Source organism: Anabrus simplex, chromosome 6, assembly GCF_040414725.1.
Source record: "Anabrus simplex isolate iqAnaSimp1 chromosome 6, ASM4041472v1, whole genome shotgun sequence".
NCBI lineage: Eukaryota > Metazoa > Arthropoda > Insecta > Orthoptera > Tettigoniidae > Anabrus > Anabrus simplex.
Genome location: NC_090270.1, coordinates 135,622,708 through 135,637,718, shown reverse-complemented (window position 1 = coordinate 135,637,718; position 15,011 = coordinate 135,622,708). Strand labels below are relative to the sequence as shown.

The 15,011-nt window shown below is 37.7% G+C and overlaps 1 protein-coding gene across 1 annotated transcript in view; it reads right to left on the bottom strand.

The window, feature by feature from the left end:
- LOC137501289 (uncharacterized) overlaps positions 1 to 13,504 on the bottom strand; it is a 234,813-nt gene extending 221,309 nt beyond the window's left edge. Inside the window, exon 1 of the mRNA XM_068228244.1 lies at positions 13,059 to 13,504. Within this exon, the coding sequence (XP_068084345.1) occupies positions 13,059 to 13,188 (130 nt within the window). The 5' untranslated portion in view covers positions 13,189 to 13,504. The remainder of the gene's footprint in view (positions 1 to 13,058) is intronic.
- Positions 13,505 to 15,011: the final 1,507 nt, after the last annotated feature.

The following is a 15,011-nucleotide window of genomic DNA, read 5'->3' as shown; positions in this document are numbered from 1 at the left end:
CCCAGTCCTCTCCTCTTCTCTGTATGCATGTTTCCACTCATTTTATCCACCTGTCTCTTGGTCGCTTTCCTCTTATCTCCATTTCGTGCATCCTCCTGGGTATCCTTCCTCTGTCATTCTCTTTGTGTGTCCATACCTTCTAAGTCTAGATGCCTCTGTCCTGTTCAGTAGTGGTTCTTCTTTTACTATATCTCTAACCTTCTCATTTATCATCTTATCCATTCTTGTCTTTCCTATCCTGCTTCTCAGAAATTTCATTTCACTTGCCTGTATCCTAGTCCCAGTTCTGATCTTTACAGTGCAGTTTCCAAAACTGTTATAGTTATGTGGTATGATTTCTCGGTCCTTTTTTGTCTGCAGAATTTCCTGGGACTAATTATTGTTTATACACAGCAATATTTGAGACATACCAAGTCCAAAAGCAGAGAAATTCATGGGATCACCAGTTTTTATGTACAGTAGAAGTCCGATAGTCCGGCACGTTCGGAACCGGCCCGGTGACGGATTATTGAGCGGTACCTCTTACTACGATATAGGTTAAGGCATACAGTGAAAACAGCTGTAACACGGCGTTTTGCAGTAAAATGTTGATCAGCAGAATCATTAGTTTAATAACTTTAGCTCAAAATTAGGGCAGTACCAAATTTTCATTCAACACATTCAGTTTACATACATGTACTGTAATAAGTTAAAAGAAAGTATAAAATGGTTCAACCTTTCAATACTATTAAAATAGGAAATACATTTCTTTGGTTTCCTCATCTGAGTCATTCTCTTCAAGATTGTGTATAGGTTTAATACACTTTGGATAATGACCTCATCGGTTAGCTCCTGCTCGGTAGGTTATTTTAATATTATTGAAAGGTTGAACCATTTTATACTTTCTTTTACCTTATTAGTGAACTAACTTCAATATGGTACAATATGAAATTCTTAACTCTTAATTACATGTACTGTACAATATTTTAGTACGACTTTAAAAAATCTCGAATATCTTTTTGTTTTCGAGATCGTTGTCGCTTGGCATAAAAGTTATTGCTGATGATATGTAAATCAATAAGTTCAGTGTCATTATAATTAGTATTACACTCAGCAAAAGTGATGAATTTATTTAGGGACTCTGCGGTTTCTGCCCGGCTGATTCTCTCCTTTTCTTCGGTTTCCTCATCTCTTCAAGATTGTGTATAGTTTGAGGGTTTAATACACTTTGGATAATGTCCTCATTGGTTAGCTCCTGCTCGGTAGGTTCATTGTTATCCATTTGAATCCACTCTGTGAGTTCTTCTTCAGATACATTATCCAAAGGATTGTTGATTCGGGATGTTGTTCCTCCTCAACAGTCTGTGGTGTTGAATCAAATGTAGGATCCGCAGTTCGCCAAAGTTTTCCCCAGCACCGTTGTAAAGTAACTTTTTTACTTGAGCCCAGGACACTGCAAGAGCATAGACAGCATCTTGTACATTGAACTTCTTTTTAAATTCAGTTGCATCACACTCAGCGTTTAACAGGCTGCGAACGAAAGAACTCCTATAAAAACATCTAAAGTTCAGGATTACCCCTTGATCCATTGGCTGAATCAGTGATGTAACATTAGGCGGCAGAAGTGTAGCAAATATATTTCCAGAAACTAACTCAGCTACTGGTGGATGTGCTTTACAGTTGTCCAAAAGAAGGATGGCTTTGCTGTCTTCTGGTAGACCAAGGTGTTTGAAGCTTTCTTTGACTTGTGGCACAAAATGATGAAAGAACCAGTCTTTGAACAGGGTGACGGTCATCCATCCATTTGTCCGGTTCCATGCCTAAATGGTTAGCATATGATCACAGAGGTCCTGGGTTTGATTCCCTACAGGGTCGGGAATTTTAACCATCATTGGTTCATTTTCCTGGCACGGGGGCTGGGTGTATGTGTTGTCTTCATCATCATTTCATCCTCATCACGACACGCAGGTCGCCTGTGGGCATCAAATCAAAAGACCTGCACCTGGCAAGCTGAACCCATCCTGGGATCTCCCGGCACTAAAAGCCGTACGACATTTCATCCACGCATTTGATTGAGCGTCATAATGAACAGGCAAGTTCGTAGCATTTTTTATTGCCCAAGGTTTTCTAGATTTACCAATTACAAAAGGAATTATTCGGTGGCTTCCAGACGCATTAGCACATAGCAAAACTGTCAATCTGTCTTTATTTTTTTTTAAGTCTTTAGCCGCCTTACACCTCTCGCAGCTAGAATAGATGTTGGTAAGCACCACCATAGTAGGCCTGTTTCATCAGCATTGTAAATCTGATCAGCTGTTAGATTATTAACTGCGATTATTTCTTCAAACTCATCTTTGTATTTTTCTGCTGAACTGGGAAATGTTGTTCTTGTTAATAACTTAAGGACTTTATGTACGTTCCCACCTCATCAGGCTCACTTCACTGAACAATACTGTCCAAAGGACACTGTATAACTTTATGGAATCTGTTTTTATGATAATACTATACGCATAGTAACATGTACACTGATATGCAAATAACCAAATACACACCCAAGGGTTTAGACTTATGAATAATATTGTCAGTGAGTTGTAAATAATAGTCTCAGTCCCCACTACATAAAAATATTAAAAAAATGAACTAATGAAATTTGCTTCTCAATTGGTAACAACTGAAAAATTGGCTTCCAGACAAACATTAAAAACACCAAAACTGGAACATTTAGATAGCTTATTGTACAGTTAGTTCGGTGCAGTACGCTCCGAAGGAAAGTGAGTAATGGGGTCAATCGTTATTGAGAAGGCAAAGAAGTTTGGCAAGACTTTGGTGTTGCAGAAAGTGAATGCAATTTTTCCGATGGTTGGCTCAGAAACTTCAAGTTTCGTCATGGAATTCCCCACAAGGAATTATCTTTGATCTTTAATAAGAGAACATACGAGATAAAACGGAATATTACAAAAAGCGAAAGCAATATTGTGCTTTACATACTTAAGGAAAAGACTTTAAAAACATTAAAACATTAAACATTCTGTGTTCTTAATCTGTCGCTGTAGGAAATTAATCCTAGCTTTGACTGAGAGGAAAGAGACATTTAGCTCACATTAAATTATGAGTTGCATTCATTAGTTGGCTTTTGAGAGACACTATTGGCTTTTGGGCATCCATAAGAGAACTAGACTGGCTGTGAATTTGACTACAACTAGGCTGACCTCGAACCTTACCGCTCACTGTTGAAATCACTACTTCACTCATATCATGATTCTTGTTCCTTAACCTCTTGATACTGTCTTGATTCCTTCTACTACTGGGTACTTTTCGCAATTTTACCTCAGTGGATAGGTATTTCAGTAAATTTGAAAAATATGAGGCACCTTTCCTGGTTTTAATTTCCACCTCACACGAGGAAGTTCAATGTTTTTACCATTCACAACGAAGTAGTCCACCTTTTTTAAATTAATTAGCAAGATACCCGTGCTTCGCTACGGTATTATACTGAAATTTATAATTGAATGCTTAACATTTTATATATAATCTTCCAAAATTCGCGATCTGACTCGTTTTTTGAGAGAATCCGCCAAAATTTGTGATTGGCTTGATTTCTGAGAGATTATGGCAAAGTTCCTCCCATTTTTAAATCTTTCTTTCCAGCAATCGATTTCGTACTTCCCGGGCTAGGTCCAGGTATTCTGCCCGGTCAGTTGGGTCCCTAAATCTTTGCCATCTTTTCCTATAAGCATTTTTAATATGGATCAAATCCTTGAGAAAATCAGGCGTGGTGTCGTCTTGGGTGCCTTGGCAGTACTGAACCCATAGCCGAACTGTATTCGTAGTCATTACCCGGCCAGGGCCTGTTTCTAGCACGGTCCGCACATTTTGACGGTGGTCCAGAACATTATTATTATTAGAGTGGGTGTTATTAGTTGAATTTAGGTTATTATTATTATTATTATTATTATTATTATTATTATTATTATTATTATTATTATTATTATTATTATTATTATTGATGTTCTGGACCCCGCAGCAAGATGCAAGACCGCTACTTGGTGGTAAATTACATCTGCTGCCGTTGTCATTGCTGACAATGTGACCAGCACCATTGTCGCGTGCAGCCAAGTGCGCAGGATTTCTGACGATACGAATTATATACTTTCCTGCATTATTAACCTCATTATAGAGGTGAACAATTGCACAGTTAATATCATTCCTGTTGTCTATTTCAAATGTGTTTAAATTTTTATTTATATGCCAGGAGAATCTACTGTAATCTATAAGTTCTCCAAAGGAAAACATGGCTCTTGAAAACAAACCCAGGAAAGATTAAAAATGATGTTTATGATCAGAATCAAGTACATTATGAACAGAAAAATCAGTTGGTCTCAACTCCTTTTTCACCCCATCAAGTTGATTTACCCCCCCTCCCAAAAGAAAGAAGGCGTGTTTCTTTATGTTTAAAGGAGATTCCAAATACCAATGTCCATGTCTGTTACCTTCAGTTTTGATATATAAGTATCCCCATAAATAGAATTCACTTTTTTTCACTTTCTTTCACACACACCCCCTCCCCAATTCCCGTTAAGTGAATTTTCCAGAAAAAATACTTGTTTCTTTATTAGTAAAGGATCTTCTAAATACCAATTACCACGACTGTAACATCCTCAGTTTTTGAGATATGTGTCCTCATAAAAGGATTTCAATTCCTTTTCACCCCTGCCCCCCAAGATGATTTTCCCCCAAAAATGCATTTTTCTTTCTTTTTAAGGGAGATCCAAATACCAATTTTCACGTCTGTAACAACTAAAGTTTTTATTAGATGTAAATATCCTCATACAGTTTAATTAATTATTCAATTACCGAGCTCGATAGCTGCAGTCGCTTAAGTGTGGCCAGTATCCAGTATTCGGGAGGTAGTAGGTTCAAACCCCACTGTCGGCAGCCCTGAAAATGGTTTTCCATGGTTTCCCATTTTCACACCAGGCAAATGCTGGGGCTGTACCTTAATTAAGGCTACAGCTGCTTCCTTCCCACTCCTAGCCCTTTCCTGTCCCATCGTCGCCATAAGACGTATCGTGTCGGTGCGACGTAAAGCAGCTAGCAAAAAAAATTCATTTCTTTCACCACCACTCGCTCCCCCCACATCCTTCATTGGATTTTCCGAAATCAAAGGAATACGTGTTTCTTTACTTTTAAAGCAGATTCCAAATACCAATTTTCACGTCTGTAACATGTTAAGTTTTTGAGATATACTGTAGATATGCTCATTTTAAAGTTTCACCCCCTTTTTAGTTCCCCTTAAATGGAGTTTCCAAAAACAAATCACCTTTGTTTCTTTACTTTTACAGGAGATTCCAAATACCAATTTTTACGTCTGTAACATCTTACGTTTCTGAGATATACTGTAGATATAGTCTTTCTAAAAATTCACCCCATTTGTCACTCTTGTTTAACCCCCATTAATTGGATTTTCCAAAAACAAAAAAATAATGTTTGTTTATTTTTAAGGGAGATTCCAAATACCAATTTTCAGGTCTGTAATATCTTAAGTTTCTGAGATATAAGTATCCTCATTAAAGGCATTCAACCCCTTTTTCACCCCTCCTAGTGGGATTTTCCAAAAACAAAAGTACGTGCTTCTTTATTTTTAAAGGAGATTCTAAATACCAATTTTTACATCTTGAAAGTTTTGAGATATAGATACACTCAATTTAAAAATGCATCCCCCTTTTCACCCCCTTAGCGAGCACCTACATTGTAATATAAATGTATCCTCAAAATTTTGTTTCTTTATGTCCAGTAGTTTTGGCTCAGTCAGTCAGGACATGTTCTTTTATATATATAGACTGTAGATTAAATCTGCCGAAAACCGCTTTTGGCTGACAGTTGCTCATCTTTCCACGGAATAACTCTCGCCCACTTCACAAATAGATTATTTTCTTTTAGCAGTATAAAAAATCACCTACCATCAGGCTTCCATCCTTAACCTGATTTACAACCAAGATCGAAACAGTTCGACATTTTCTCGAAATAATAGAAAACTAGTTCATTGCACACTCAAAGCACTTCACAGATATAAATACAGACTTTCGGAAAATATCAAAACAAACAAATTCCCTCAATAGGCGTTAAAATTGTTACCATGACTTTACGTACGCTATTACCTTCGTCGACAATTTGGCGCACGTGTTGTTGCAGCTGGTTCATTGCGACTGCAGAGCCACACTCCGGCAGGACCACCAACGACATTGTTGAGCGAGCGAAGTGATCACACTAAGTATTCTATTCGTCGTGACTAAACTATACATGGAAAAGGGTCATTATGTACTCTTCCCAATACTAATTGAGTTTCAATACCATTTCACTGCTACACGAGCTTCACTCTGGATCCTGTTAAGGAAAGATATGGATATGCCATATGCAACACTTCATTGCAGCTTACATTTTTAACCAGTTGCATATATTCTGAGTAATCAGCTGTGAAGGCCACACTGAAGCTGAAGTGCAATGCAGTTTGATTATATGGAAAGAAATGTTTAGTCTCAAATAAACCACTTTAAAATAATGGTGTATTATCAATCAGCTGACAAACTATACAACCAATCATTACCGCGGACAAGATAAGACTGGAAGTAGTAGAGCATTGCAAGTGTTTTAGCACTATGGAAACTGGAAATATTCACCTCCTTTCCAACCAATTCTTCCTTTGTCAGACTGCTGGAATTTTGTCCTGAAAAGGGACTCGAACATTGCCAGACTGAGTACTATTAGATGATTAATTTATGTTTTATTGATATTTACAATGTATCTTCTTTTTCATTTTTTTAATATGCATAGTAAGATTATAACAATTCTATCATTGAAATTGCTTGTGCCTTAAACAGTTGCTCTTCATAACTTAATTGATGTTTATCTGATAGAAATATATTATTCTCTCACAGCTTTTCTGGCTACTTCTGGAATCTTTGATGAATGCGGCCATGAATATGTTTTTCTGCCAGTTGGCTGCCTTTTGTGAAGTCAACACCCAAGAACATGCTCACACAACTACCAAATATTGTGTGTTAAAGGTAAGTGTTAATCAGGAATTGTTCTAATCATATAATAACAATAATGATGAGGATGATGTTGATGATATTTTGACATCTTTGACATCTTGATGAGGGAACAAGGAATTAGCATGGTAAAGTTATACATGACTATTGCTATTATGATCATAGTCTCAAGTCCTCCTGATCTATTTGGTATCTGAAGCACAGAAGTATGATTTCATTTGAAAAGTCTGGCTTACATTGTCAGGGATTTGACCCATGTTCATTCTGCTAAGACTCACACACACGCATACACACACATTTTGCTGTGACATTTCACACCATCATTGACTTTTAATTTAAGGCTAATGTTAATTGAAAAACTTACATGCTTAGTTTGGATTCAGTTGTGGTTCATTCCAACTCTGAAGGGTTACTTTTGTTTAATGTAAAATGTATCATCACATCATAGCATCATTGTTGTTGGAATAATGTCTTGTAAGGTGCATTTCTATGATTGGGATAAGGAGGCATGGGCAATCTCTATGAATTGCAAGCAGAATGCAGATCTTTTGTTTTTGCAGTGTAACTGATCTATGGACCAGATTATTGTAGGAAGGCAATGTTATTCAGTAGCTCCCCCAATTAATAATAAATGGGGAATAATGGCCAGGAGTCATGCAGAAAAACTCAAAAATAATATATGTTAGACTGCTGCTGTGAAAGAAGAAGTTACTCTCTCAGAATGCCTCTCCAGTCATCAGCAGAGCACCAGTAGCATTTAGCATCACACTGCCCAGCATGTCTTAGAGAATTTAAATTTAATCAGCAATGATATAAAATAAGAAAATAATCCTCTCTGCCTAAAACATAGTCCATATGAAACATACTGCCCAACGTTGACTTGCTTCAAATTTCTTCTCCCTTTCACAGGGCTGGGTGCCTCAGATAGTAGAGTAGTACTCTAGCCTTTTGAGCCCAGGATAGCAGGTTGAAGATGCTGTATGCAAGTAGATTTACCGGCACATAAAAGACACACCACTGCTCATAGTGCTTCATTACGCTTCGCTCAGTCATTGACCTTTTGACGTCCGCATTTGAACTGGGAAATGTAGTTCTTGTTAATAACTTAAGGATTTTATTTACATTCTCCTCATCAGGCTCGCTTCAGTGAACAGTACTGTCAAAAGGACACTGTATAACTTTATGGAATCTGTTTTTATGATAGTACTATGCGCAGAATTACGAAGTGTATTTAATTAAGCACAAAGAGTTTTTATGAACGCAACTCTTTTAATAACTTTGTATGTCAATTTTGACATGAATTCACCTTAAATATTACAATAATTAGAGCGAACCAGATCGCATATGGTTTTAATAATTTGGTACAACAGACCCGCAAGCCGTCGACTTGTTGAGAAAGGAAAGACGAACCTTGTACCTTTTAAATAGATATTCATTCAATTGTAATATTATAAGATTTTAATATGTGATAATGTTGATTTTGATAATATTTATATGATTGCCAATTTTCCAAAGCCTCCTTTCAGCTGATGATGATGCAGTATAGCGTCGAAACTAGTTCTGAATAAACCTAAGATGTTGTAATTACATCTACACAATAAAATTGTATAGTATTGAATAAGGTGGACGCAAAACTTTTAAAAGCTTTGTAATCTCAGTTCAGTACGGACAAAAATGTTTATTATTTTAAATATAAAAGAACTCCTGCAGGACAGAATTTTCGCCATCTCCGAAACCCTTTAAGAATAGTTAGTGGGACGTAAAACCAACAACATTATTCCAAGTACGTTAGCTCATTGTTGTGCAGTGTGCTTTGACACACAACAATTAATGTGTTTTATAAAATAAGCTCTCTTATTTCTGAAACCCTCTTTAATATTTTCTTCTTCTTCTTCACTGTTGAATAATACATCATACTTACAATTTACTGCCCGTCACTATTTTCGTACAAAAATTTGATAGCACCCAGCTTTAAGGATGCTGTAAACTCAATCATTTACCCATTTTCTCGTTATTATAAATTTGGTCCTCTAAACTGTAGAAGATACCCCTTAAGCACTCTCTAAGCACATGGAAACTAACACAAATGTAGTATCGTAGCTTCTGTGTAACTGCCTAACAAAGACCTCAAATTGTTGTATGTTTTACTTACTGTATATACCTGTTTATTTCATGGAAAGGGAACAAAACAAGTGCAGGAAAGCCCACCAGTTGACCATGATCATTAAGGTAATATGGCTTTATAGTCTGATTCTGTAGTTAGCCAGTTTGAGTCCCGTTGTTGGAAAAAACAAAACTGACCATCAGAATGTTGGCTAGCAGTGGAGGAGAAGTGTTGGTATACAATTCCTAATCACTAAATTGCATGTCAACGACCTGGGCTCAATTCAAGCCTCTCCACAGCGCTCATGTGTTGTAAGGGTATACAACGTTGTTGATGGTGATCCGTCCGTCGGGGGAGACGTTAAGCCTTGAGCAAGCCCCTTGGTGTTTTTCAGCATAATTGGGCTATGTACCGACACTGGCTTTCACCCTCTCCCTACCCTGCCGTATTCGTCTTCATACACTACACAACACATAATGTCCAGTCATTGCTCTGGACACAAGAACACATACACTCACAGTATGAGCTTCCCCTCTTAGACAAATATGGTGCGCGTTAATAGCTAAAGATTGTAAAACATCGAGCAGGTTAGCTACACAGTTTGGGTCACGTAGCTCTGAGCTTGTATTCAGGAGTTAGTGGGTTTGAACCCCAATCTCAGCAGCCCTGAAAATGGTTTTCTGTGGTTTCCCATTTTCACACGAGGCACACCAAGCTGTATCTTAATTACGGCCATGTTTTCTTCCTTCCCACTCCGAGCTCTGTTCTATCCCATCAAAATCATAAGAAGACCTGTCTGTGTCAGTGCAGCATAGATCAAACAACAAAGAAACAAGATCTCGAACCACCCATCATCACAGTCAGTTAGTTTGTATCCAAGTGCCTGGGCATTAGAACACACACATGTGAGTGTAGGAATACACATCATGATGCAGAAAGATAAAAGGGAAGATAGGAATACACACAACGGATAAATACATGACAGGGCCAGAGAAAGCATTAGAAAGGATAGATACGGTCAAACATGAAAGCATAAAAAAAATCCAAACCTTCAACAGTTACCATCTTAGTAGATGATCTATCTCCTTATCAATCCTAGTTCTATTCTTTCAATATCCTCAAACTACTTTCTGCTTCGTAACTTCACCAGCAGGGCAATCTTCCAGATTTGTTGAAGAATGAGAGTTCTTGCTGATGTGGGAAGTAAGAAGCCAGATGAACACAGAAAAAAGAGACTAGAAAATTTAAGGTTTATGCCATAGTAAAAGGTGAGGTGATTTTATGTTGTACTTGTCTCCCAGTTCTCTTGCTCTCTTTGCACAAACTGGGATGTCATATGTCTATCCTTTGTCTGTGTTCCTATTCTCCTTTTCTCCTGAATAACTTTCTTTAGTGACATTATGTATACAAGCAGTCATTACAAACTGGATATCAGCTACATTGTACAGTAGATTGGAAATTATATATTTAATATATAATATTGATTAGATCATTTGGAAGATAGAAACAGAGATGAAACTAGCAACACAGAGCAAGTTGGCATTGCAGTTAGGTGTTATAGATGTTATAGGTGCCAATGTAGTGCCGGTGGGTACACTTAGCCAACGCAGTGGCCTCCTCTGTATGCACTAGCCAGCGTCTTGGTAGGTGTGCTAGGCACCAACTGATGAGCCCAGCCTAGCACACAGGGGTGAAACACTGGCAACCAGGAATGAGTTAGCTGGAAAATTTATAATGTCCAATAACGGACCGTTTATATTGGTATTGCAGTTAGGGGCGCGCAGCTGTGAGCTTGCATTCGGGAGATAGTGGGTTCAAACCCCATTTTCACATCAGGCACCTTAATTAAGTCCACGACCGCTTCCTTCTTAGTTGTAGCCCTTTCCTGCCCCATCATCGCCATAAGACCTATCTGTGTTGGTGCAATGTGAAGCCAATTGTAAAAAAAAAACATTGAAACTCGTAACAGTATGCGTCAAACAAATGCATAATGACACAGTATGGAAGAAAATTGTCGCCATAAGACCTATCTGTGTCGGTGCGACATAAAGCCAAATAGTAAAAAAAATGTACAGAAGAAAGTGGCAATATGAGGATACTATGAAGGCTGTGATGCTGTGGACTGGAGAGAAGGAATATTTTTGTCCCATATATTAGAAAGATTTAATTTCAATTATTTTATTTTATTTCATTCTGGCTAGCTATCTATTTTTGTAAAATTGTGCTACAATTCAGTATTACCTTGCTTAATTTCTAGAATGCCCATACCTGCTTCTTCATTTTGCATGTAACAGGAACCTCTGTTTCACTATTTTGTTTCATAAGTCTTTACCAAATGCAAATGACCTATAACTAACTTGAATTATACATTTTTTTATTTGAAGTAATTATTTCAGTGCTCTAGTATTCTATGTTACATACTGCAATAGAATTCAAATGACACAAGCATAAAGCTTTTAATGCAGTATTCATCAAGGAGAAAAATAATGAACATTTGTAGACATATAGTGGTTGCATTGGCTTCATTTGGGTCTGAAAAAGATGCTTTATGCATACTATTATATTGTCTTTTTTTTTTTTTTTTTTTTTTTTTTTTTTTTTTTTTTTTTTTTTTTTTTTTTTTACCCAATCACTGCCAAACCCGTATGTATACGTTTTGGTGCCGGGTGTACTTCAGCGATCTCACAAATGAACGTGATATAATGTCATGCTTTGAGATTTCGTGGAAATGCTCAAAGAAGTTCTGTACTGCAGATATACCACCCCATTTCGCGTGTTTTGAAAGCGATCTGGTGTTATTTCAGCTTCGTTGGAGTGGAGCATCTTTCCTGCTTATGTGTAGCCATCAATGAGTCTTGAAGTATACATTCATCTCTTGTTGACGAAGAAATTGAATGTTTCTTCATAAATAGTGATTCTGGAGAGCTATATTTTTATAATGAAGGTGGAGAATATCTAAATGGCGACATTGAACTACAAGAAAGTGCGAGACAAAGTAGTAATTAGTAATGATGAGTCTCATGCGGAATTATTTTTATAATGAAGGTGGAGAATATCTAAATGGCGACATTGAACTACAAGAAAGTGCGAGACAAAGTAGTAATTAGTAATGATGAGTCTCATGCGGAATTGTCACCCCTTCCTCAGATAAATTATTTTTTCCCCAAATGCTAATTATTTTGATGTTACCAGTTCTTGGATAAAGAATTTGATGTTATATTTCGGTAATAGTATCACCGAGCGGAGTAGCCGCACGTATCAATGTGCTATGGCTATGGAGCCAAGCTCTGCACTTGGCAGGCGAGTTGGTTCGAACCTCATCGTCAGCTGTCTTGAGAATTTCTTTTCTTTTCTTTGTGGTTTCCCTTTTGCACTCCCAAGTAAATGCCGGGACAGTCCCTATTCATAAGCCACAGCTGATTCCTTCCACTTCTGTACCCAGTTTCATTCACCATTATCATCATCATTCATTTCATATTCATTACCTTCTCAACTGAGGTTTTCGTCGGGAAGGGCATCCGGTCGTAAAATCTGGTGTAAAATATAATCTCACTTCATCCGCAACATCGTATTGGGCTGCGGGGCTAAGGGGACGATTTGCATTCCATTAATAGTATCAGTAAATATGTATCTGTCAAAGTGCTTCTTCCTTTTTTAAAACCCGGCCCACAAGGCTCGGCTGGTCATCAAAATTCGGCAGTGAAAAGGTTAATACATTGTAATGTAACATTTCATTCTAGATTCTTTTGCTTATCTGATATTTCAAACCTCTCTTTGTAGGAATTATTTTATCTTTTATATATATATATTTAATTGTACTCTGGAATACTTGATGAGAGAATGGTATAAAGAGAATAACAAAAAATTGGATACACTAAAGATGAAATTAGCCTAATGTAGCGTGCTCCCAAAATATGTTTTCTTACCTTGTGTATATTCATCGCTTCCGGGTAGTGACATTGAACTGCTGCGCTTACCATCCGTCTGTTGTCTTCGCTGTTTCACGACTGTGTGTGTGCCTGCCTTCCTCTCCCCGCCACCCCCTGACGTCATCATTGTTCCCGTATGTTCCACGGCTGGCTCCCCGGCCTATATAAACCTGCCGTCTCGCCTCAATCTTTGATCAGGTGTGTGGATTATGTCAATGTAAGCAGTGGGAGTCTTATATTGTCCGCGGCTGGTCCGTGTTGACCTTTTCAACCTGTGTGGAAACTGTCTACATCTTGCTGGGTGAGCAGATTCATGTTTATTTCACTTGTTCATGTTGATATTCTTGTAGCTCCACAGAGACTTTGTTTACGAACATCAGCTTTTAAAATTTCGGCTCCTCATGGACCTTATTTTACACTATGGAACTCTTTTTTTCCATTTCTGTAAACAGTGACAACTGATTGGGGAGTTAACCTTGGTGGACCTATAAGCAAGCTAAAACTTCATGTCGTGTGTAATATGGACTTAACCTCATGCGGGACTTTGCAGCCTGATCCTTGCCTGTTCTCTTAATGCCTTACCTGGTTGGTTCTTTTTCTCTTTATCTATTATCCCTACCTTTCCTTCTACCGGTGTATGCCCTCGTTATTTCCTTCTTCTTCTATGAGAAATCAAAATACACAAAAATCATCTGTAATGGTCTGCGAATTTTCATAGTTGTCCTTATTGTTTAGATGTTTCTAAAATTGTTGTCAACTTGTTCTTTTACCTTAACGAAATTTGTATCCGGGGGATTAAATATTGTCAAGTATTAATGTGGAGATTTCTACGCATTGCTGTCTCTATGTTTATTGAATACATCATTCTACCAGTAGTGTTTCCTTTTTTTTGTGAAGCATATTCGAGGTGACACTCTGTCGCAATGTTGGTACTATTGTAACTATTTAAATCAAGTTGTCTGTCTTTAATTCTCACAAAGCGCTTGCACTTACCCCTTAATTTCTTAACTTCATTATCTAAGGTGTCTATTGTATCCATTACCTAACCTATACCAAAGATTTGTGAAATACTATTACTATGTATCATGTTTATAAGCCGTCTTTGATGTTGTCACAATATATGTCATGATTCTAAAAACCTGATCCCTTTGGGCTATTTATTTGTTGCTATCCCCCTTCATACCTTTCGGGAAGGGCCCTGATTTGTGTTCGGTGCGACAAGCTGCGCGCTGCCTCGTGCACGCCCCCAGTTTACTCTGCTTCGCCTGACACGCGATCACTGCGCTCTGTCTGATGATTGAGGGAGACTATTTCCTACTTTCTTTGAGAAATTGCATAACAAATATGGTAGCAGACTACTTTCTGTTTTAGTGTCCTCGTATTCTATCTCATTAGGTGTTTTGTGTGTTCTTTATCATGGCCTGTTTTTCGGATAACTTCCCTCTAGGGGAAGATTCTTCTTTATTATGTTCTCCGATACCCCAAAATTTATCGCTACCTAATCCTCCTGTACAAGATTTAATTTCCTTTTCTTCTTCTCCTCCTTCTATATACCCTTCTTCAACTAATCATACACCTGATTTCTTATCTGACGATATAAAACCTTCTTTCTCACAACACCCTATGGCCCCCCCTCCCCCTCCTTACTCCCATCCTCCTGTCCCTATTACTACTTCGGTTGACAGCTCCCTCAATGTACAAATTATTAAACAGTCACTACTTCAGGTTCCACAATTACTAGCGACAGATCCTCGTAGCCTCACTATTTGGTTGTTTTCAGTTTGAAAATTTCTAAACATAAAAGTTGCCTCCTTCCCGCAATTAATCGGCCTTCTTTCTACTAAGACTATGGGGTTTTTTTTCACCTTTTGGCTTGACAACATGTCTAATTTTTCAAACTGGTATGAATTAAGGCACGCTATACAAAATTATTTCCTACCACTGGAAGTT